We start from the raw sequence: 20,987 nt of genomic DNA on the forward strand, positions 1-20,987 counted from the left end.
ACTGGGGCCCCAAATCTCCGAGTCACTGATTGTAAGAACCTGGGGAGGGGGAGGGGGCGGCATCGGCCCCCACTTCACCAAAGTGCACAGATCCGCGCTTGGGCGGCGCGGCCCGCGGGCCGGGAGGGGCATCCCGGGGCCGGGCCGGGCCGCTAGGTTCCGTCAGAACCTCCTTGCATAGATATTTGTGTCTTTTTATTATTGGTAGTAGTATATATATATTTTTTTGCCTTTTATTGCTTCTAAAAGTTCTTACTGCGTTTTCTCTCCCATCCGGACTCTGCGTTCGGCCTCCGTCGCCTCTTAGCTCTATTTTTTTATTATTATTTTTTTTTGTGTGTGTTTGTTTGTTTAAAAAAGGGGAAGGGGAAAAACGGATTCTAGTTACAAATTGTCTTGGCCTCTCTCTTTTCTCTCAATCCACATCCCCTCCCGCCAAAATTAAAACCGCAAAACGCTGAGACTCGGGTTTGGGGGTGGAGGCGTTCCAGGCCCGGGCTGGGGTGCCCTTACTTCTGTCCTCTTCAAAAAAGAGGGGGCCCCCGGCTCCTTTCTGCCTCGGCAGCTCGGTGTCTGTTTTAAAAATAATAATGATGAGAGGGGAAAAAATCGCATCCCACAGCTCAGCTGCCCCCTTACCTACGCCTTTGGGCCTGCAAGGGGGAGGGGGAGGAGGAAACCTAAGCAGAGGGATTGGGAATAGGCGGAGGGTCTCCGGGGAGCGCCCGGAGAGGGGTCCCTGGAGACTCATTCCCAGGGAGAGAGGAGCGGGAAGTCCCTTGGGGAGAGAGAAGGCGAGTCCCCTGGGGGAAACGAGGCCCCTGGGACGGGCCACCCACAGGTAAGAAAACCCGTGCTGCCCAGGAGAGCAGCAGGACCGGCGGTCCGCGCCCTGCGCTCGGCGCAGGGCTAGGTAGGGGTTTCCCTGCGCTCAGGGGTTTAGTGGCAGGGGAACGGGCAAAGGCAAAAGAAAAAGAAGAGGGCCGGCGCGAGGTCTCAGTTATGGAAAAACGCGTTGAGCTCCTCGTACATGGGACCCCGGTCGTGGTGAAGGTGCATATCGTAAGACAAGAGATTCTCCGAGTGGACAGCCCCGCGCACAGCCGACGAGCCAAAAACCAACCCGTGGCCTGTGGGCCGCGAGCCGGGCAGCGCCGAGTAGTGCATAGAGTAGTGGTAGCTCTTCTCGTGGTCGGGCGACGAGTCCTGCTTGAGCGAGAAGTTGCCGTTGAGGCAGAGCGGCGGGCTGAGCGGGCCCTCGTACTCGGAGCTGTTGTAGTCCGGGCTCGCGCCGCCGCCGCCCGCCGCCGCATACAGCGTCTCGTAGGCGGCGCAGTAGCCGTGGGTCCGCAGGGCGTGCGCCGCGCCACCGCCCAGACCGCCGGCCGCCTGGCACTGTGCGCCCGCCAGGCGTGAGCATGGGTATGGGTAGGGGTGCATGGCGAACGGGCCGCCCGAGCCATGGAAGCGACCCGCACCGTCAGCTCCCTGCTCCGTGAGGAAGTTGCGCGAGTTGAGCTGCAGGCAGCCGGCCACCAGGTTGGTGGTAGGCTGCGACAGACCTTTGCACAGCGTCTGCACGTAGGACACCAAGTCGGGCCGCTTGCCCGAGCGCAGGATCTCCGAGAGCGCCCAGATATAGTTTTTGGCGAGGCGCAGCGTCTCGATCTTGGACAGCTTCTGGGTCTTGGAATAGCAGGGCACCACCTTGCGCAGGTTGTCCAGCGCAGCGTTCAGGTCGTGCATGCGGTTGCGCTCGCGCGCGTTTGCCTTCTGCCGCCGCAGCTTGGAGCGTTCCAGGCGCGCCTTGGTCATCTTTCGCTTCTTGGGCCCGCGCTTCTTGGGCCGCTCGCCTTCGGCCTCGTCTAGCCCTTCCTCCTCCTCCTCTTCCTCCTCCTCTTCGCCTCCCAGCTCGCCTTCCTCCTTGACCTCTGCCAGCGCGGCCTCCGGCACCTCGTCTCCGCGAAGGGGGACCTGCTTGGCAGTCCGGGCGGGCCCCGGAGCCCCCGACCCGGGCGCAGGCGGAGGGGGAGGCGGTGCGTCGCCCTTGTCGCTCCTCGGCTCGTCGTCGTCGCCGTCGCCCCAGCTGGCGAACTTGGGCACGTCCGAAAGGAGGCCGGGCTCGCTGAACAGGCGGGTCAGCATGGTGCCTGAGGGCGCCCCGCGAACGGGAAGGGGAGACAGAGAGCGCAGAGTGAGGGACGCGCTGGGGTCACGACGGCTCCCCAACCTGCCTCCACCCCTAGCCGCGTGCAGGTCCCAGACGCTCACCTCCTCCGCCTGCCCCACCCAGAGCTGGCCCAGCCCTGTCCCGCCGCCCGCCAGCCCCGGAGCGCGGTCCAGGCCCTCTGCCCGCGCTGGGCCCCGGCTCCGCCCTGGCTTGGTTCTGCTCGAGGTCGGGGCGGGGACGGGGTGGGGGGCTTAGGAGCCCGAAATCTTCGCTGGGAATGCAGCGCGCTCGCCCTGCCAGCCTGGACTCTCCCGGCGGTAGAGGGAGGCTGGGTGGACGCTGGTGGGGACAGCTGCCCGGCTCGGCGGTCTCGTGGCGGGGCTCCTGGGCCTGGCTCCCCACCCTTCCCGTGGCGCTCACCCCCACGCTCCCTAATCCAATTTGCAACTTGGCCGCGCGCCGCCCCCGGCTCGCCCCCACCCCCGCAGCCCCAGTTCCAGAGGCAGGAGGCTGGCTCCTCTGGCCTTGGCGTCCTCAGCTCTGGGAGCCGGCTCCGGGAGGCCAGGACTGAGAGCGAGCGCAGGGAGGAGACGGAGAGGAGCGAGCCCGGTCCGTCTCCCCTGCGGTCGGGGACCCCCTTCCCCCTTGCAAACTGCCTCCCTCCCACACGGCTCTTCAGATCCCGTTGTATTTCAGGATTTATGGGGGAAAAATCCAAATTTGTTTGCTCCTCTTTTTTTTGCCTGGTGAGGAAAAGGTCTCAGGTTCCTCCGGGACGAGCACTGGGGGGTCCCAATCCAAGTCTCATGGCTCCCCGCCCCCCCTCGCCCCAGGATCCTGCCATTCCTCCAAGACCATCGCAGGCAAAGGCGCCTCCCTCCGCAGCCCCTTGAGCTGCAGCCCCCGGGGGAGAGGGAACCCGGGGCGCTTCCGAAGTCCACCCATGACGGGGGCTTGTCCCAGGAAGGGGAGATCTGGGGATCTTCGGGTCCGCCGAAGCCTCCCCCGCCCCCCCCTCCAGCCGGCGGATGAGACCTAGCTCCCTTTCGGACAACTCACCTCGGAGAGGAGTCAAGGGGAGAGGGGAGGGGAGGGGGGAGGGGGCAAGAGAGAGAGGGGGGAGAAGAAGAATCTTCTCGCTTATTTCATTGTTCCCCCATCTTCAGGGAGCGGGGGCAGCGGCTCCTCAAGGCGGCGGGCGCCGGCGTCTTCAGAGCGCCATGCGAACCGCGGAGCGAGTGTGGCATCTCTACCAGGCGGGGTACCAGCCTCTATGCCAGGCCATATGGGCTTGGCACGTCACGGGCAGCAGCTATCACATGAGAGACGGTGATTGGCATGCGTCTGCATTGGGGGAGAGCCGGCTCCCCCGGGACCCGCCGCCATCTGTCACTCTCTACTCCAAAAAAAAAAAAAAAAAAAAAAAAAAAATAAATGAAATAAATAAATATCTCTGCTGCCCTCCCCTCCCCGCCCAACGCAGGGAAAGCAGGGATTGAGAAGGAGAGGAGAGGAGTTGCCCCCTTCAGATATGGAGCCCCCACATGGGAACAATGAAGTGGCAAGGCTGGAACCTGGGGGCTTGTGGTGGCCCCCCAGGTCTACGCCCCCTCCAGGGTCCCACTCTGGCCATTTTCTCCCTTGTGGGTCCCCAAGGTGGGTCAGGGACCAGACTCTGGGGTGCAGCAAAGGGATCTATGTGCTTACCCCCATCCACCCAGAATCTTCTTGGCCACAAAGGGACAGCTGAGGCCCCCTCCCAGGATGGGTTTGGGGGGTGTCCCTGGCCCCATAGGTAGATGTTGGCACCATGCCATCCCTCATCCCTGTCTACCCCTCCCCCACTCCTCTCTCTCTCTCTCTCTCTCTCTCTCTCTCTCACACACACACACACACACACAACATATGTGGCTGAACGAAATTCAAACCAAGGGAAAGACAGAGAAAGGAAAAGGTTTGCCTGGATGTCTGTGCCTCTGCATGGGCGTGTGTGTGTGTGTGTGTGTGTGTGTGTGCGCGCGCGTGTGCGCGCGCGCGCGCGGGGACATGTGTGTATACCCGTGCAGTCTGCCTGATGGAAAGACCTTCCCTGGGTGTTTGCGGACGTGTGTGTGTGTGTGTGTGTGTGTGTGTGTGTGTGTTGGGGTGGAGTGGGGAAGAACCCCCTGGATGAACCTATATACCCCCACCTGGGGGAGGGAGAGGGTCTCAGTCTGGATTCCTAACCTGGAAACCTCTCCCCCCACGGCCCTCTTCCCCTGCCAGTTCAGTGACCATTCCACCAGTGGCTCTCTCTCTCCTGACCTTCTGGCTTGGTTATTTGAGGCTGGGGAGGAGGGGGCTACCTAAAGTTTCTGGGTGGGATTTAAGCATTTTCTTCCCCCCTCAAAAAAATACTGAAGATCTTGAAGCCAACCCCAGCAGTCTCCAGTGACCATGACGAGATGGGTCAGACAGATGTCTCCATAAGGAGGGTAAGAAATCGCTGCTTTATCTCACAGCTCACCTTTCCACCCTCTCACTGGGCCAGACACAGATGCAAATACAGTGGGTTGAAAGAGGGAGCTTTAGACCCACACACACCTGCTCCCCACCCTACCTACAGAGAATGGATACACATCCCTACTTAGAGACACATGTATGTCTGTGAGCAGGTAATCAAAGCCGGGTGTAGAAAGACCCTCACCCAGACCCCCATTCAGGCATTTGACATTTTCTGTCCTGTCCCACCCTCCAGGGTACATATGGACAATCATGTATGTACAACTTCAATTATACTTTAAGTACACATATTTTGAGACTCAACCATGTGCCAAGTACTGGGATGGCGCAAAGATGATAAAGACAAAGGCTTTATCTTAAATATGGGTAGATACAGTTCTCTCTTTCAAGGGGTCTCCAGAAGGGGCATTGCAGGAATTGCTGATGAAGACACTGATTGGATGCTGGGTACATAGAATTAGGTTCTAAACAGAGGTACAGTGAGTAAGGGAGGAGCTCTGGTAGCGTGGTGTCTAAGGTATGAAACTGCTAACCAGAAGGCTGGTGGTTCAAACCCACCAGCTACTCCTTGGAAGGAAGATTGGGTAATCTACTTACCTAGAGAAACTGCCTGGGAAACCCAAGGAGGGGTTGCTATGAGTCGAGACTTGAGTCAATGGCCAATGGCCTTGAGTTTGTTTTTTTCGGTTTAATGGTTAAGGAGGCCTTGGAGAAGGTGGGACTGATACTGTCTGGGGATCTCAGAGGCACTTGGTCTGAGTTCTTACTTTGCCAGAGGCCCATAGAGTAAGACAGACTTGCCCAGGAACACACAAGCAGAGAGTAGAGCTGGGACTAGAACCTCGGTACTAGACTCCCAGTCCAGTGCTCCTGCTACAGCCCCACACTCTGCCTCAGTGGTCTCAAGGAAGAGAAGCCAAAGGTGGGCTTTCATCCATTCATGGATCCTGGATCTGGGGAGTTAGAGTCCCATTTATGGCAGATGGTCTGGGGGATTCTGTGCAAGACAGAGGCAGACCAGAGGATGGACTTTAGGATGGACCTCAATCAGGGACTCAGGAGTTCTGACCAGGTCCCCCTCCAAATTTTGGGCACAACCTCAAAGGCTTTACTATTCCTCTGGCTCCAGGATAGGGTCCTCAATCCTGACAAGTGGCGCTTCTCCTCCAGTCCCCTGGTCATATGGTGTTTTGGTTGCATGCATGTGCTCTGGGGTTCTGATTCCTGGCCAATCTCACTTCTCAGTTTTCTGAAAATTGCTCACTGCCTTGGGAAAGTTATATAACCTCATTCAGTCTTGGTTTCTCCACCTGTAAAATGGGAATAATTATCCTATACCCTCCTAAGGCTGTTGCTAATGCTAAACGGGAAAACGAGCTTAGCACAGGACCAGCAATAGTGAGCCTTCAATAAATGCTGGTTCTTACTTTTATTAAAGCACTTTGTAAACTGTAATGGGCTTTACAATGTTAAGTTCTTACACAACCCCTCCCCAAATTCAGAGTGCTTTGTTGATATAGAAACTGAGTCCTTGTCGAATTAATGTTGGTAAATAAATGGATGAATGAAAGAAAGAATGAATAGTTTCATAGGGGAGAGAGGGCATCAGATAACCCCTGCCCTCTCCTATTGGACACTGAGGGCTGGGTTAAGCCAGCCAGGGGTCTCATAAAGCCTTACCAACTCTGTTTTCTGCTCCAAGCAAGAGACAGAACCTTCCCCAGAATTGAGGAGCCCTTCAGAGGTGCTCCCATGCCTCACCTGTCCCTCATCAGGAATGACCTTAGCTCTCCAGGTCTGGGAAGACCCCCTCAGTTACTCAAGAGGGAAGCTGAGGTAGGAGGGGCATACCTAAAGATACAGGGAACCTCACCTCTCTGGGTCTGTTTCCTGCCCCTGTATTTTCTTCCTTCAGAAAAATGGAACACAATTTTCTCACTCGACACATTTCAACTTTTTTTTTTAGAAGATACAATAAAAAACCAGGGGAAAATTGGAACAGAGGGAGGTGTGGGGTAGGCCTGCTTTAGACACGGGCTGAAGGAGGTATGACATACATGTGTCCACATGTACATGAACAAGCACGGACAAGCAGGGACACACACTTTCTCTCTGTACCCTCAGAGATGCAGAGGTTCAGTGATGGAGAGACAGAAAGAGCCAGAAATGGAAGGAAGGAGACGGAAGGAGAAGGACACCCAGAGATGCCATCTGTTCCTCCCCCTGGCATTGGGGGAAGGGAGTTGGTGAGGGGCCTGGTACCCTCTGGGTCTCTGAGAAAGAAAGGGGAATAGTGGGTACTTCATCCAGATCTGGAGGACCCCATTTCTTCTGCCTGTTCCCCACTGAGGGAGCTGGCTGCTGGGGAGGGCCTGAGGTTCCCATGGAGACCTACCCCCATCCCAAGGGAGGCCACAGTCTGGGCACCTAAAATGGCTGCCTCAGAGGGGTGGCGGCCATTTTGTGCAGGCTCGGGTCCTGGGGGGTGGGGCAGAGGGTGAGGGGGCCTGAGAATGTGGAGGAATAGAGAAGTGGGAGATGGGTCATTCCTGACCAGTCTAGGGGAATCTTGCTCAGGGGACAGGACAAATGCTCCATAAAACCATTCTCGCTCCACCCCCTGCCCCATCAAAACACATGCATACATAGACAAATCTTTAAATGCTTCACTAAACTCTGACACCCAGAAGGACACCTCGCTAGCAACTCCCCCCAAAATAATATTGGTGGGGCAAGGGTGCTAGGGAAGAACGCTGATTTGCTTCTTAGAGAGCCAAGTTGTGGGGAGCAGGTGGATTAGAACCCAGGTGTCCATCCCCTGGCCCAACCCATCTCAGTCCATCTCTGGACCTCCCTGGGCTGAGGGGAGCAGGCAGGTGAAGAATGGGGGCAGGAGCATAGCAGGAGGGGGGTGGCCTGCTCTTCCAGCCCCCATCTCAGATTTGAGAGGCAGGGTAGGAATTTGGAGATTCTCTGAGGGCAGGTGCTCCTGGCATTGGCTGGACGGTGGGGAGAGGAGAAAGGGGAGGGGGCAGGCTGGTGCTACCCAGACGGTGTGGCCTGTTCTGTCCACTCAGGGTGCTTAAAGCTTCCTGCAGGAGCCTCAGAGCACCTGCCACCCCCCTCCTCAGCCCCCTGCCTCACCTCAAGTCCAAAAGGACATTGGGGGAGGGGGACCTGCCACTTCTTCCTGGCTCTAGGGTGGGCACCTGCCCCGCTGCCCCCTCCCCCCGCACGCCTCAGTGTGCTGGGGAGCGGCGGGCATGCCAGATGGCGTGGCTGGGAATGCGGCGACGTTGCCGGGAGGTGAGGGCTGGCACGGGTGATATGCGGCTGCGTGCCTTGTGGTGCCATGGGGGAGGGGGAAGGGAGAGCCAGTGAGGTGTTGCCCCCCTCTTACATGCTGACCTCCTGTCCTGACCTCCAGCTCACCATCAGGACTCTCCAGCATTCTTGGTTCCTGTTCCCTGGGCTCTCACAACGGGCCCAGACCCCACTCCAAGGCGGGTGGGCACATGTCCATGGGGCCAGGCCATGATGCTGAGACTCCTGGATCACCCCACTGCTGTGTCCTTGTCCTTGTCTCTCCTCACCCCCTACCCTGCCCTCAGAGGGCAGCTGAAGGAGATCAGCTGGTCCTCCACATTCCACCAGCAAAGCCAGCCTTGTCAGGATTGTTTTCTTGTTACAAAAGTAGAATGACCCTTGCCCCCATAACCTTTGGCTTCTGGCCCCTGAAACCTGTGTTTTTTAATAAAAGCTCCTCTCCTGATGACTGCTTGCCCCTGAGTCTCCCTTTGGTCAAATTCATCCTCATATCTTACCAACATGCTCCCGGACACCTCCTCCTGGGAGCCTTCCCTGACCTCCTTAGGCAGGGCAGCTTCAGCACTGACCACTTCCCCTCTGTGAGGAAGATCCATCCACCCATCTCTCTCCCTGATCTGATTGTGGTGGTCACTTCTGTGTCTCTTTAGTCCAATGCTTCACTCCAATTTCTTTGAGTTGGTGCTCAATAAATGCTTACTTATGCACTAATTAGTGCTTGGCTAGGTTGGAGGGTGTTGGACACTGGGGTCTTTCTATGGAGAAAGACCAGTAAGGCTCAGAGTCGGTCTGTCATGCCTAGACTCCCCAGACCCCTTCCCCTGCCTTTTGCACAAATTCCAGGTGGGCTTGGGATAGGGGGAGTCACAGCTTCTCTCCAGCCTCAGAGAGACAGGACTTGCAGTGGGAAGGCTGAGTTTGCTTGTGCTGAACATCCATTCCCTGGCACCAGGCTCTGGTTCTGAGGCCACAGGAGGGCCCCACGGTATCTCTGCCTTCAATCTGGTTCCTGCCCCCTGCCTGGTCCCCAGATCTCTCAGTAGGTTCTAAACCTCAGCCCTCTCCTTCCTGTCCTGCCTTCCAGGAGAGGGGAGGGAAGGAGAGGGGAGGGGAGGAGGTCTAGGGACCTAATGTGCCTGGCTCCCCCTGCCTTTCCATCTTCACTGATGCTCTTCCCAAAACCAATACCACCACCCCACCCCCCAATCTCTCAGATTCTCTTGTCTTATGGGCCTGGCCCAGCCCTTCTCCTCTGGGAAGTACACCCTGATTTCCCATGGGCCCTCCCTCACAGACCCAAGGCTGCCCTTCCTGCTTATCCTATTGGAAATGCACATCTGAGTGTGATATTCACCCACTCAGGCACCTTCAATGGCTCCCCATTACCCCTGGGATCATGCCATGCTCCCTAGGGTCACCCATGCTCTCTGGCTATTGCCCACCAGCCCCTCCACACCTGTCCCTGCCTTTAACTCTGCCCCTCAGCAATTGCAAACCACTTCTGCTTCCACCAGCCTCAGGCCTAAGAGCCTTTGCTCTTCCTGGAGGGCCCCCTTCCCTTCCTCATCCTATAAACCTGAGCTGTCTCCTCCACGAAGCCCCTCTGGGTTAGATGCCTCCCCAAGGTCCCATAATGCCTTCTGCACATCTCTGCTGAGGCACAGCCCATAACCTTTGCCTCATCAGTCTCTGCCACCCAACAGCATGTTCCTCCAGGGAAGGCACTGGACCCAGAACCTGACAGAGGAGATCCTCAATGGGTGTCTATGGTGCCAAAGGCGCCTCGCAACATGGTTGGAGGAGGTGCCCAGACGCTAAAGACACAGGAAGCCCCTCCTCAAATCCCTCCCTCCTTTCTCTCAGCCTCCTCCAGCAGTCCCACTGAGGTGGAATGCCAACCTTTCCCTCTGTAAAATGGGTGTAACGGCTGGGGCTGGAATAAGGACTGCCTGCTAGGGCTGAAGTCTGAAAGAGCCAAAGGTGCTACCTCAGGCCCCAGTCCAGATGAAGCTGGTTTCCCCTCAAGCCTCTGATCAACTTAAAAAAAAAAAAAAAAATCCTCTGTTTTCCTGGAGTTCTGGTCATCACATCTCTGTTCTGCCACCTCTTGTCAGTTTCCTAAGCGAGCAGTAGGCACTTCCTGCTGCTCCCCAGTCCTACTCCCGGAGTTGGCCCAGGAGGGTGGCCAGGGCATCTCCAAAGAAGAGGAAGCTCCCAGGAGCAAAGGAGCACCGGGCTTAGCTTTCTCGTCTGTAAAATGGGCACAGTGCCATCTGTCTGCCTGCTCACCTGTCCCTCAGCGACCATGAGAGACCCAAAAAGACAGCAGTTATTAAGTGCCCTTGGGGTGGTTAAGTGCTGATTGATGGGGGCCGGTGGGCACCTGGACTGGAAGAGCAGCTGGCACAGAAGAGCGCAGGATCGAGTGTGCACGCTGTTCTGTGCTCTGCTCAGAGCTCTGATCTGACTTCCCTGAGACCTGAGCATTTCCATTTCCTTCCCTGGAAATCAAAGCCAGGGGTCAGTAGCGTTGGGCTTTCTGGGGACCTGATACAAGACAGTTCTTTGATGCCTGGTGCTGGGGACACTGAGGCTAGTAAGTGGACACAGCAGTGCTAATGTTCCTGGAACAGCCCTAACGGGGGTACATGGAGGGCACAGCCAGGGTGGGCGCAAGGTCAGAATTTAACCAGAGATATGTTGGCTCAGCCCCTGGGAGATGGTGGAAACCAGGGCAGTGTGAATCAGACTTAGCCCATTGCTTCCCACCCTCCACTGAATCTGAGGAGCTGGGCTGTGCAGGAGAAGGACTGGCTGGCATGAGAGTGGAAGAATACCTATTGAGGGTCATGAAGAGGGGAGGGAACAGCCTGGGGGTAGGGGCTTCACAGATGAAAACACCCCCTCACCCCATTTTACAGATGGGGAAGCTACCACTGAGAAGAAGAGAATGGAAGTGACTCGCCCAGTGTCAACCAATAAGTGGCAGAGCTGGAACTAGAAACCGAGACCCCATTCCAGCAGTGGGATCCACAGTGCTCTCTGTAATATGTGCGTAATAATGACAAGGGTGAGTGGGTTTCTCATGCTCCATGTTTTTAAATTCTCATGATGACCTTGGAGGTAGGAGTAAATGTTATCCTCATTTCAAGACAAGTATGCTGAGGTACAGAGGGGTGGAGGTGGTGTGCCACTATTACCCAGACTGATAAGTGGGAGTGCTTGGATTTGAACCTGATTCAAAGTCCAGCTGTTATTCATGATTACAACTGTATCCTTTTTCCCTAACTTCCCACAATCCTTACTTCAGCCCTGGAATCAGATGGGACCAGCAGGGAGAAAGTAAGGAAGAGGAGGCTATCTTGGGAAGGACTGGGGCCCAGGGCACTTGCCTTCTGTCCAGGCCTGGGTCCCCACAGTTCTACTCATGGGTGAGGTGTTTTTTTTTTTTGTCATGAGAGGGGCTGCCACTTGAAATAGGTCTCTCCATCACATTAAGCAAGTGGCTTCTCCACTTTGCATCACTCCTCCCTCAAGCTTCTACCTACCCTCTGCCTGCTCAGGAAAATGCTTCCTCCACCAGGAAGTCCTCCCTGATATCCCTTGGCACTACCTTGAGTATTTGGGGATGGATGGACCAGCTTGAGCTCCAGCTCTACGACTTGCCTTGCTCAGGAGCGGGAGCCACAATCTCTCTGGTCTTCTGTCCATAAAATGGGAATAAGGAGGCCTCCCTCACAGACTCTTTGTGAAGGTTGGAAGTGAGGTTCTATAAGGAAGCCCCCGGCACCCATTGGGCCCTTGCCCCTCTTTCCAAGTCCCCTCCTTGTCCTTCTCATCCTTGCTTTCTTCCCATCTCTCCTCACCACCCGCGCCCCGCGCCTGGCACAGCGCCCGGCGCACCCCAGCACCCATCCCCGCTCGCAGCCCTGATTTCTTGCCGCCAGGCTCTCTAGGCACGTGCCCAGCGCCCCCTGGGGCAGTGCCCCCTCCTGGGTGCCCTCCTGTCCTCAGCCGGGCCTGGGGGCACGGGGAGCTTTCTTGAAGGGGGTCTGGTGAACAACCGGGGAAAGGCGACGGGGAGGAGGCGGGCCCGCGGCGGCGGCAAGAGGACGCTGCCCCTTTAAGGTGCCACCGCCGCGTGGCAGGGAAACAGCTTGTGCCAGCCCCATTCCGCCCGGCTCCGCTCGCTACAAGAAACACAATGCATAACAATCAGGCGCGCGCTTGGAGCCGTGCCACGCGGCAGGGGCGGGGCGGGGCCGTGGGTGAGGCGGGGCGGGGCGCCCGGGTCGCGACCCCCGACCTGTGTCCGGAGGCTGTGGGCGAGTCCAGGTGCTGCGGCCCTGCGCCCAGCCAGGCGCCCCTGCGGCCTGGCGCTCCTGCGTCGTCCCCGCTCGCCTCCCCGCCCTCCCCGCCATCACGCTCCCTACAAAGTTCATTCCCACTAACTCTTTTCCAGGCCACTTCCCCCTCACATCTGACAATCCGGGGCCCCTCATTCTCCCAGTAATCACTCCACTGCACTAATTGCACATGCAAATATGCAAATGCGTATTAATTAATTACTATACTAATTAGTTCTGTGGTATTTGCGAGTAATAAATCATTGGATGGGAGCGAGGAAGCTGGAGACCTGGCCCATTTTCATTCTGCATAAAATTTTAATGGTCTCTCTGGCTGATCGGGACGGTAGCGCTCGGAGAGGCTCTTAAAGGGCCAGTGCGGCTGGAGGGGTTAGGGGGCGGGGAGCACCAGGTGAACTGAGTGAGTGGGGGCCCGGGACCGCGCCCTGGACGGGCTTGAGAAGTGGCTCCAAGGCCCGCAGGGGCAATCTCCAGCGTGTGATTGGCGTCTTCCGTTCCCCCTGAGACTGAGGGTCCTGGGTGGCTTCTAAGGAATCTGAGAAGGGAAGAGAGGGCTCAGCTCGGTTTCCTTAAGAAAGGAAAGAGGGTGAGGAGCTCTGAGGGGCCAATGCCAGGAAGAGTCAAGCAGACAAGAATAGAGACTCAGTCTCTATTCTTTACTCTGGCTGAGTAAACTGAGTCAGAGACAGGCCAGGCATAGCTCTCACCCCTTCCTGACCGTAGGGGAAGGAAGCTACTAGGGTACTCTGGGTGCCTTTCTTACCCCTGGTGGGGGCACCAGGGCTGAAAGTGCTTCCAGCTTTCCTTTTCCACCCATCAAACCTTTGCCTCACCCCCATGGGCAGCAGCTGGCACCCTGGCAGAGCAGTCATGGTCTTGAATGGGCCCCAGAGATCCTGCTTTATTTCCAGGAAGTAGTCAGGACAGGCATGGGAGGCTGCTTTGCAGGGCCATTGACTGGGGAGGCAGGGAGAGCAGGTAGTGCCCAAACCAGGGCCTAGGGGGACACCAGAGGTGGGCACACTGAGGAGGTGAGAACTGTGGGCTTGCCCTGAGCCGGGATCCCCAATGCCAGGGTCTGATTCTACTCAACCTCCAGCCTTCTTCCATTAACAAGCACCCCCTCCCCAGATATGATCAGACCTAGTCTGCAAAACAGTGACTTCTGGAGAAGGAGTCTGGGAGGAACAAAGGTCAGTGGTCTGGTGGTGTTCTTCATTACCATGGAGTCCATTCCAACTCGGGATGACCCCATTTGTGCAGAAAAGAACTGCTCCATAGCGTTTTCAAGGCTGTGATCTTCAGCCCTGTCTTCTGAGACTCTTCTGGTGGGGTTCAAACCGCCAACCTTTTGGCTAGTAGTCAAAAGCTTAACCACTGTGCTATCCAGGGACTCCTGTCAGGGCTCTAGTGGGCACCAATGATAATAATAACGGCAACTAACACTGCTATTAATTAGAGCTGACACTTTTTTCACTGTGGAACAGTTTTGGGGCCTCTAGATACTCCACAACCACCCAGTGACTCAGGTTTTGTTACTGTCCCATTTTATGAACAGAGAAATAGGGACACAGGAAGTCTAAGACCTACTTAAGGTCCCCCAGCTGTAAGTCATGGAGTGGGATTTGAACCCACAGAGTCCAGCTCTGGCATCTGATTCCTTCCCACCACACCGTCATGTCTCCACCACCATGGCCTTAGCACCTGCTGTGAGCTAGGTCTTATGCTAAGAACTGCATGGGCAGGATTGAATTTAACGCTCATAGCAACCCAGGAGGTAAGTTCTGGGGTAAAAGGGGGGTACCACCTTTTAGAGACCAAGAAACTTGAGGCTTAGAGAGGTAGCTTCTGCTGTTCTGGTCACACAGGGAAGACATAGCAAGGCCAGGCTCACACAAGGCCTGTGTGACCACAGAGTCCAGCAGAGTCCACCAGGCCCTCCAAGGCCTCTCTATCCCTCAGGGAGAGGAGAGCAGTGGGAGTGAGGGTGTCATGCATCTCCTTCCACACTAGAAAACAGGAAAAGAAATGGAAGGGATTTCAGTTAGACTGTGGGCAGAACTGGCTTCTTGACAGGTGGGAGCTCCAGAAGTTGGAAGCAGGGTGGAGGCTTTGCCTTCCTTCCCCAAAAGCAGGCTGAGGAAGGACCATGACTGCTGGAGTGGGGGTGGGATAGGGGGGGACAGAAGAGCCCAGAATGGGAAAGCCCAGCCAGAAACGTGTAAGCCAGGGATCCTGCTTTTTTTTCCCCCCTTAATTTTGTCCCCAGCACTCCTACCTGCCCCCTCTGTTTCTCCAGGAAATCCCCTGGGCACTCCCACCCCAAGGTTTGCTACTTGGAGGACCCAGGAGATCTAGTCTGTACTCCTTCCAGTCAGGAGCCGAGAATACCAGCATCACTTTGTAAAGTACTTGCTCTGTGCCAGGCGTTTTATGTGCATCAGCTTAATTTTCACAATTCAATTACTGTTACACCCATTTTTCACTGGAGTCACTGAGGAAGAACAAAGCAGTTAAATCATTTGCTCCTAGTCACACAGCTAGTAGGTGGTACAGCCAGGATTTGAACCCAGGCTACCTCACTCCTGACCTGGTGTGCTTGACTGTCCTGCCCCCTGCTCTCCTCCCCCTCTCCTAATGAGCTCCCTGTGTTACAGGGGCGTGGCGAGGTTGACCCCCTTGTGGCAGAGTCAGGGATTGCAGCAGAAGCCGGTCTGACTCCACGTGCCTTTGGAGCTTGCGGATGCAGAGAGGGAAAAACATTGCTCTTGCCTGCCATTCACATGGCCCCCACCCTCCCGTGGATTTCCATGTTGCCTCTTGTTAGCAGAAGTTGGGCAAAGTGAATGTTCAAAGAGGCTCCAACCTCTCCTCCCATTAGCCTGAGGATGGGTGTGTGTGGGCATCTCCGGAGGATGTTATCCCAGCATCCCTTGCCCCCTCCCAGCCCACCCTTGAGAGAACAGCATGGTGTGGGAGTCGGTTAGCATCTGTCAGGGGGACCACCCTGATACAGGGAATTGAGATTCCAGGGCTCTCATGGATGAGCCTGGGTCAGATCAAGGCCCCCTTACCTCCCAGGGGCTCAGAGAAACTTCTCTAAGAAACCTGCCTCCCCCCACCTTCCCAGAACTAGGGAAACCTTTGAGACCCACCTTCCAGGCCTAGGAGTCTGGGAGGAGGGGAGGGAGTCATTGGGAGGGATAGCCTTTGGGCCACAGCCCACAAGGAAAGAAAACCTATTCTCATTTTAGCACGTGGGAGGTTCCACTGGAGACCAGAGAAGAAGCTGGGTTCTTCCGGGTTTTGCCCCAATATACCGGTGTCTGAAGGGTAAGTTGGGGTAGGGGTGGGGGGCGTTGAGGGAAGGGAGCAGGAGGGAGAGGCTGGTGGCTCTGAGCTTCTCCATGCAGCCCCCGGGGCCGGGTGCCTGGGCGGGAGGAGGGGGCAGAGCAGCTGCTGGCGATTTATTAAGCAGTCACGGAAAAATTGGTTTATAAATTAACAGCTGTTTTAACTTTAGGGCCTCTTCTTCAGGGAATGGAAGCAGCCGACTGGACCGGGATTGGAGTGTGTGTGAGGCTGGTGGAGGGGGTGGAAGGCGGTGGGCTCCGGCAGCTGGCATTCTTCGGGGGCAGCCTCAGCTGGCACCTCGGGGGGCACCAGGCAGTGGCCAGAGCAGGGGGTCTCCAGGTGCCCGGGGCTAAGGCTGCCCCCTCTGTGGGCTGCCTGCTTGCTTTCTCTCAACATCCCAGCTTCCACCTGGGGGCGCCAAAGGGTACAAAAAGATGCTCTACTCCTATCTGCCACCAGAGGGCAGTCTCGGCACATAGATTTCTCCCCAGTCCTCGCACCGCCGCCCGCCCCCCCACTACCAATGGTCCCAACTGGGCTGGCCAGGAGAGAAACCGAGTCCAATGCTGGCCAAGAGAAAAGCCCGGTCCAGTGCATGGACCTGATCTTCTATTTGTCCATCCTGAACGTATTAACCACAAACAAAAATAAAACCTCACTGCTGTCGAGTGGGATCCAACTCTTAGCGACCTTGAGTTTCCGAGGTGGTATCACTACAGAAGTAGATTGTCCAATCTTCTTTCCTTTCTGAGGAGGAGTGGCTGGTGGGTTTAAACTGCCAGCCTTCTGGTTACCAGTCAAATGCCTTAGGCATTGCACCACCAGAGAGCTCCCTGTTTAACCTCTATCAGCCTCAATTGCTCCATCTGTAAAATGGAATGTTACTAGTGAGGATTACATGAGGTAATGCATAGAAAATACCCAGCACAGAGTAAACACTGCGTCTATGTCACCTGTTGTCGGTTTCTGTGATTTATGTATTTATCCGTTGGTTCATTCCACAATCCATTCCCTCTGCAGCATGTGTCGGGCACTGGGGCTGGTACTTGGAAATCATGCAAAGACACTTTCAAAATAGTGTGCCAAGAACTATGATACACTGATATATCCAGTGAGGGGAGAGAGGGAGTTGGCTTGGACGGGGCACAAGGGAACTTCTTTTTGAGGATGAAAATGTTGTATATCTGGATTGAGGTGGTGGTGCACACTGTATGTTTGCCCAAACTCATTGAAACATACATTTAAAATTGGTATATTTTGTTGTATGTAACCCTAACTCAATGAAGCTGATTTAAAAAAAAAAAAGAAAAGAAAAAAAGCAGCCATGGGTAAATTTACTGAATGAGTAATAAAGGGATGAGTGATGGATGAATGAATGCAGTGAGTGTGTGAATGAGTGTCTCATATAATTGTTCACCTGTCTTAGTGCCACCATTGTCCCAGCAGGGGACAATGGCCTCCTCTCTCCGGGGTCTACGAGTTTTCCCAGAGGCGGGACTTGGAGCCACTCCCACCCCAGTGGCAAGGAAAGTGCCCCAGTGTGCTCAGCCAGAGCCCTCCGGCTCCCTAAGGCTGCTTCTAGAGGTTCCCGGAGGCCTCCCTTCCAGCTGCCACATGCCAGCCCGGCCAGCTCCGGCTCAGCTCGGTGGTGCCAAGGTCACGAGTGTGATGCCCAACTTCAGACCCGCAGCGCCGGCAGCGCAGCCGCCAAACCCTGGCCGACTGTGCCACTTGCTGGCCGTTCTCGGAACTACACACCTAGAGCTCCAAGGAAGCTGGCACCTTCGCTGAGGACTCAACCAGGGCTGAATACTTTATTAAGTACTCTTATGGAACCCTCACAGCTACCATGTAAGGTAGGCTTAGAAACACGAGGAAAGTGAGGTATAGAGAAGCTAAGAAATTTGTCCAAGGTCACACGGGTAATTACAGACCTGTGATTCTTCCTAGATCTGTCAAACTCTATGTGCTGTGACTGCATCTTGTGTGTGTGTGTGTAAGAGAGAGAGATTTGGGATTGTCCCCTCTCCCCACCTCCTGGAAAGAGTTCACAGACTCACACTACCCTTTCAAATTCACCTTCCAGAGATGGTGATTGGAGGTGAGCAGGTCCTGGGCAATGATATGAAGATAGATGGTTAGAAGGCCAGGTCTTGAAATACCATGCCCAGAGCAAGGTACATCAATACACACTCCACCATAAACTTTTTTGGTCAGTCCTCCAAGAAACCAAGCAGAAGGAGCCACAGATCAATCAGAGTTAAGTCAAACAAGGTCTTGAATTTGTTCCTTGGACCCAACTGCCTGTGTTTTTAACTGTGCTTTTAACGCAAGAATAATAACTGAGGAGTGGCATATTATTTTTACATCTTATTTGCATATGATTAATTCTAAGTCAAAGTGAATGGAGGTCACCCGGGCCCTCTCCTGTCTCAGCTCTGGCACGTGCCTGGCCTTGGCCACCTCCTCCAGCCCTAGGCCTGGGCACCACCCATTCCCCCAGTCTCTTCCCACCCTTCACCCCTGCCACCCTTTCCCCAGCTCCCAGAAGTCCCGCTCCCTTCCTCCTCTGTCGCCCACACAGCCCCCGCCACCTTGCCGCCCACCTGAAAAACTTTTCCGCAAGTTCTTGAGAAGTCGCGTAGGATCCAGGAGAGAAAAATCAAAGTAATAAAACCTCATTTAATTCCTCACGGAGGGCAGAGCTGTGAGCTGCAATTATCTCAACACTGAGCTATTTTTACTCTCCGCAGCTCTGTCTCCTGCCGCTCTTCCTCATCCTGAGGCATCCTCTCTCCCTCCGCCTTCCCTGGTCTCTTTCTTCTCTCTTTGTCCTACCTTCCCCCTGTCTCTGTCACACCTCCTGTCTCTGTACCGTTGTCTCTGCCATCCTTCCTTCTTTTCTCTTCCTTCCTGTCCGTCCCATCCCTCTGCCTGTACTTCTGGCAACCAGTGTCTCCCACCTCTGGGTTTTAGCAGCCTGGGTTCCTGAGCAAAAGCTGGTGGAAGGGGGTTAACCCACACACACCCCAAAGTTTCCCTAGTCCTGACCCAGCTGAGGTGCTCTGCTCTCTTCCCCCTTCCCAGCTGCCCCAGCCTGGGGCCAGGGGAATTTTTGCCAATTCTTGGCCTCCCAGAGCCCCAGTACTTGTGACAAATCCTCCATAAACAAACCTCCGGTCAAATGAGGCCCAGCTAGGGGGCTCCCAAAGGCCTTCTCAGCTCCAAGTGCCATTCATGATGATGCCACTCTGTCCCTGTCTTCTTGCCATGCACTCAGCTGTCCTCTGTCTCCTTCATCCCACTCCAGCACCCCCGCTCATGTCCCCTAACTGGAGGCACTGAAGGTCGCAGGTCCACACTGCGGCCCAGTGGCTGTTCATGCCTTTCCTGTACCTTCCCTTACCCTATTTACCCTCCAGTGGCATTGCCAGACTGCTCTCTGCAACTCCTCACCCCACCTCACTTGGAACAGGGGTTCTGGGCCAAGTCAGGGGCTGCCAGAGATGCCCACACCCAGGGCCAGCAACCTGGCATCCGGCTGTTTCCCAACAAGCATGTAAGTTAACAAATATAGCAGATCAGGAGCCAGGCTTGGAATTAAGGGTGTTTAGAGCTGAGAGGGCAGCACTTCCTGATCCCAGGAGCAAAGCTGTGCCCTGAGGCCACCTTCCCTCTCACTCTCAGAGTGGGCATGGACACTGTGGCACCCATGGCCCCATTTCCATAAGACACTTTTTTGGCCTCCTGCTTCACCAAGGACCCAGCAGGCTGGGGCTGGGAGTGGAAAAGTTGCTGAAGGATTTGGGGGTAGGGAGGGCTCCTGGCTGCTCCAGGCCTGAGCGTGACCGGGAGAGAAAACAGCCAATATAAACAAAGTCCCAGGAAGACACACACATACGCATATGTCTACTCACACCCACACACACGCATGCCTGCATGCACACATGCACCCTTTCCGTGCTACAGAGAGATATTGAGACCCTCAGACCCTCACACAGAGTCTGGCAGAAGGAAACGCCCACTCCTCAAAGACATCCTGGGCTGGACAGATAAATAGGGACATTCCAACCCAGAGGGCCAGCTTCTTCCCTTCCTTCCTCCAGAGACCCACACAAACACCTCTGCAGAGAGAGAGAGAGAGAGAGAGACCTCAAATGAGCACACACACCTCTCTCCCCCACCTCTCTTCCTGAACACAGTGAATTCACATGCATGACGGCATGTGTACTGGTACAGGCAGACCTCCCTGACATCCCAACATGCCCTGGGCTGGCTCATTCTGGGGAGAAAAGGCAGGAGATACCTGAATGCAGGGTACATCATGACAGGGACATAACCCCACACACAGGTTCCCATGTCCCACCTGCTGCACAGGCTCTCAGGCAGTGAAGATGCAGTGCCCCACGCCCTGCAGACAGGTACATGCCTGCCCATCACCTTGACAGCCTCTGACATCCTCCCCCACACCCACCCCCACCCCCGCACGCGAGAGCCGTCCTCCCACACCCTGCCACTCATTCCCAAATCCCTGACACTCTGACACACTTACTCACTCACGCAGACTCACACACACTCACACCTCACTGACCCCACACACACACACGTATACACACACTCACTTGCCAGCTATAGGCAACAAGGCCCCCTGACACTCACTCACACACACTCCCTGCTATGATGACTGACACATGTCCTCCTACAAGCAACCCGCTCGTTTACACTCACACGCTTTCTAGGACACCCCCATTCACAGCGTGACATGCTGCTACTCTCTCCACGACCTCACAGTCCTCCCCGCGAAACTGCAAGGACCCAGGCCTTGAAGGGGTTAAAGCCAGAGTCCCATGGCTCCACTGCCCGCCACCCCTCTCCCTGCCCCCAGTAGCCTCCCTGCTGGACTCCATCAATAATGCAGTTTCAAGTTCTGGGGAGACGGCAGGAGGTCCCCAGCCTGCTCCCCCGGCCCTGGCTCTCCCTCCCCACCCTCCACCCAGGCCCCGGGAAAACACAGATCTGGGTGTTCATTGGCCACTTTCTCCTAAGCCCTCCCATCAAGCACCCGGGGCCAGTCTCGGTCCGAGGAGGCTGACTAGCTGCGGACCCCAAGGCTGAGGCCAGAGGGGTGAGCCCAGGAGAGCCGGAGAGACGCAGGCAGCAAGCGAGGCAGGGAGCAGGGGACCGAGGAAGGGCGGGAGAGTCCGGGAGAAGTCGTATAAAGACCATCAGACACAGTGAGGGAAGGAGGCGCGACGGGCAGCGACGCG

At 55.9% G+C, this 20,987-nt stretch overlaps 1 protein-coding gene across 1 annotated transcript; it reads right to left on the reverse strand.

Moving 5' to 3' along the window:
• Positions 1-996: 996 nt before the first annotated feature.
• Positions 997-2,145, reverse strand: NEUROD2 (neuronal differentiation 2). The gene has a single exon (XM_007942028.2). The coding sequence runs from the start codon at positions 2,143-2,145 to the stop codon at positions 997-999; it is 1,149 nt and encodes a 382-aa protein (XP_007940219.1).
• Between the last annotated feature and the right edge of the window lie 18,842 nt (positions 2,146-20,987).

The sequence above is a fragment of the Orycteropus afer genome, unplaced genomic scaffold (assembly GCF_000298275.1).
Source record: "Orycteropus afer afer isolate SDZICR_OR568_19922 unplaced genomic scaffold, OryAfe1.0 scaffold00085, whole genome shotgun sequence".
Taxonomy (NCBI): domain Eukaryota; kingdom Metazoa; phylum Chordata; class Mammalia; order Tubulidentata; family Orycteropodidae; genus Orycteropus; species Orycteropus afer.

Excerpts from the sequence above, each read along its gene's own strand:
- NEUROD2 (XM_007942028.2), bottom strand. The coding sequence starts at position 2,145 with ATGCTGACCCGCCTGTTCAGCGAGCCCGGCCTCCTTTCGGACGTGCCC.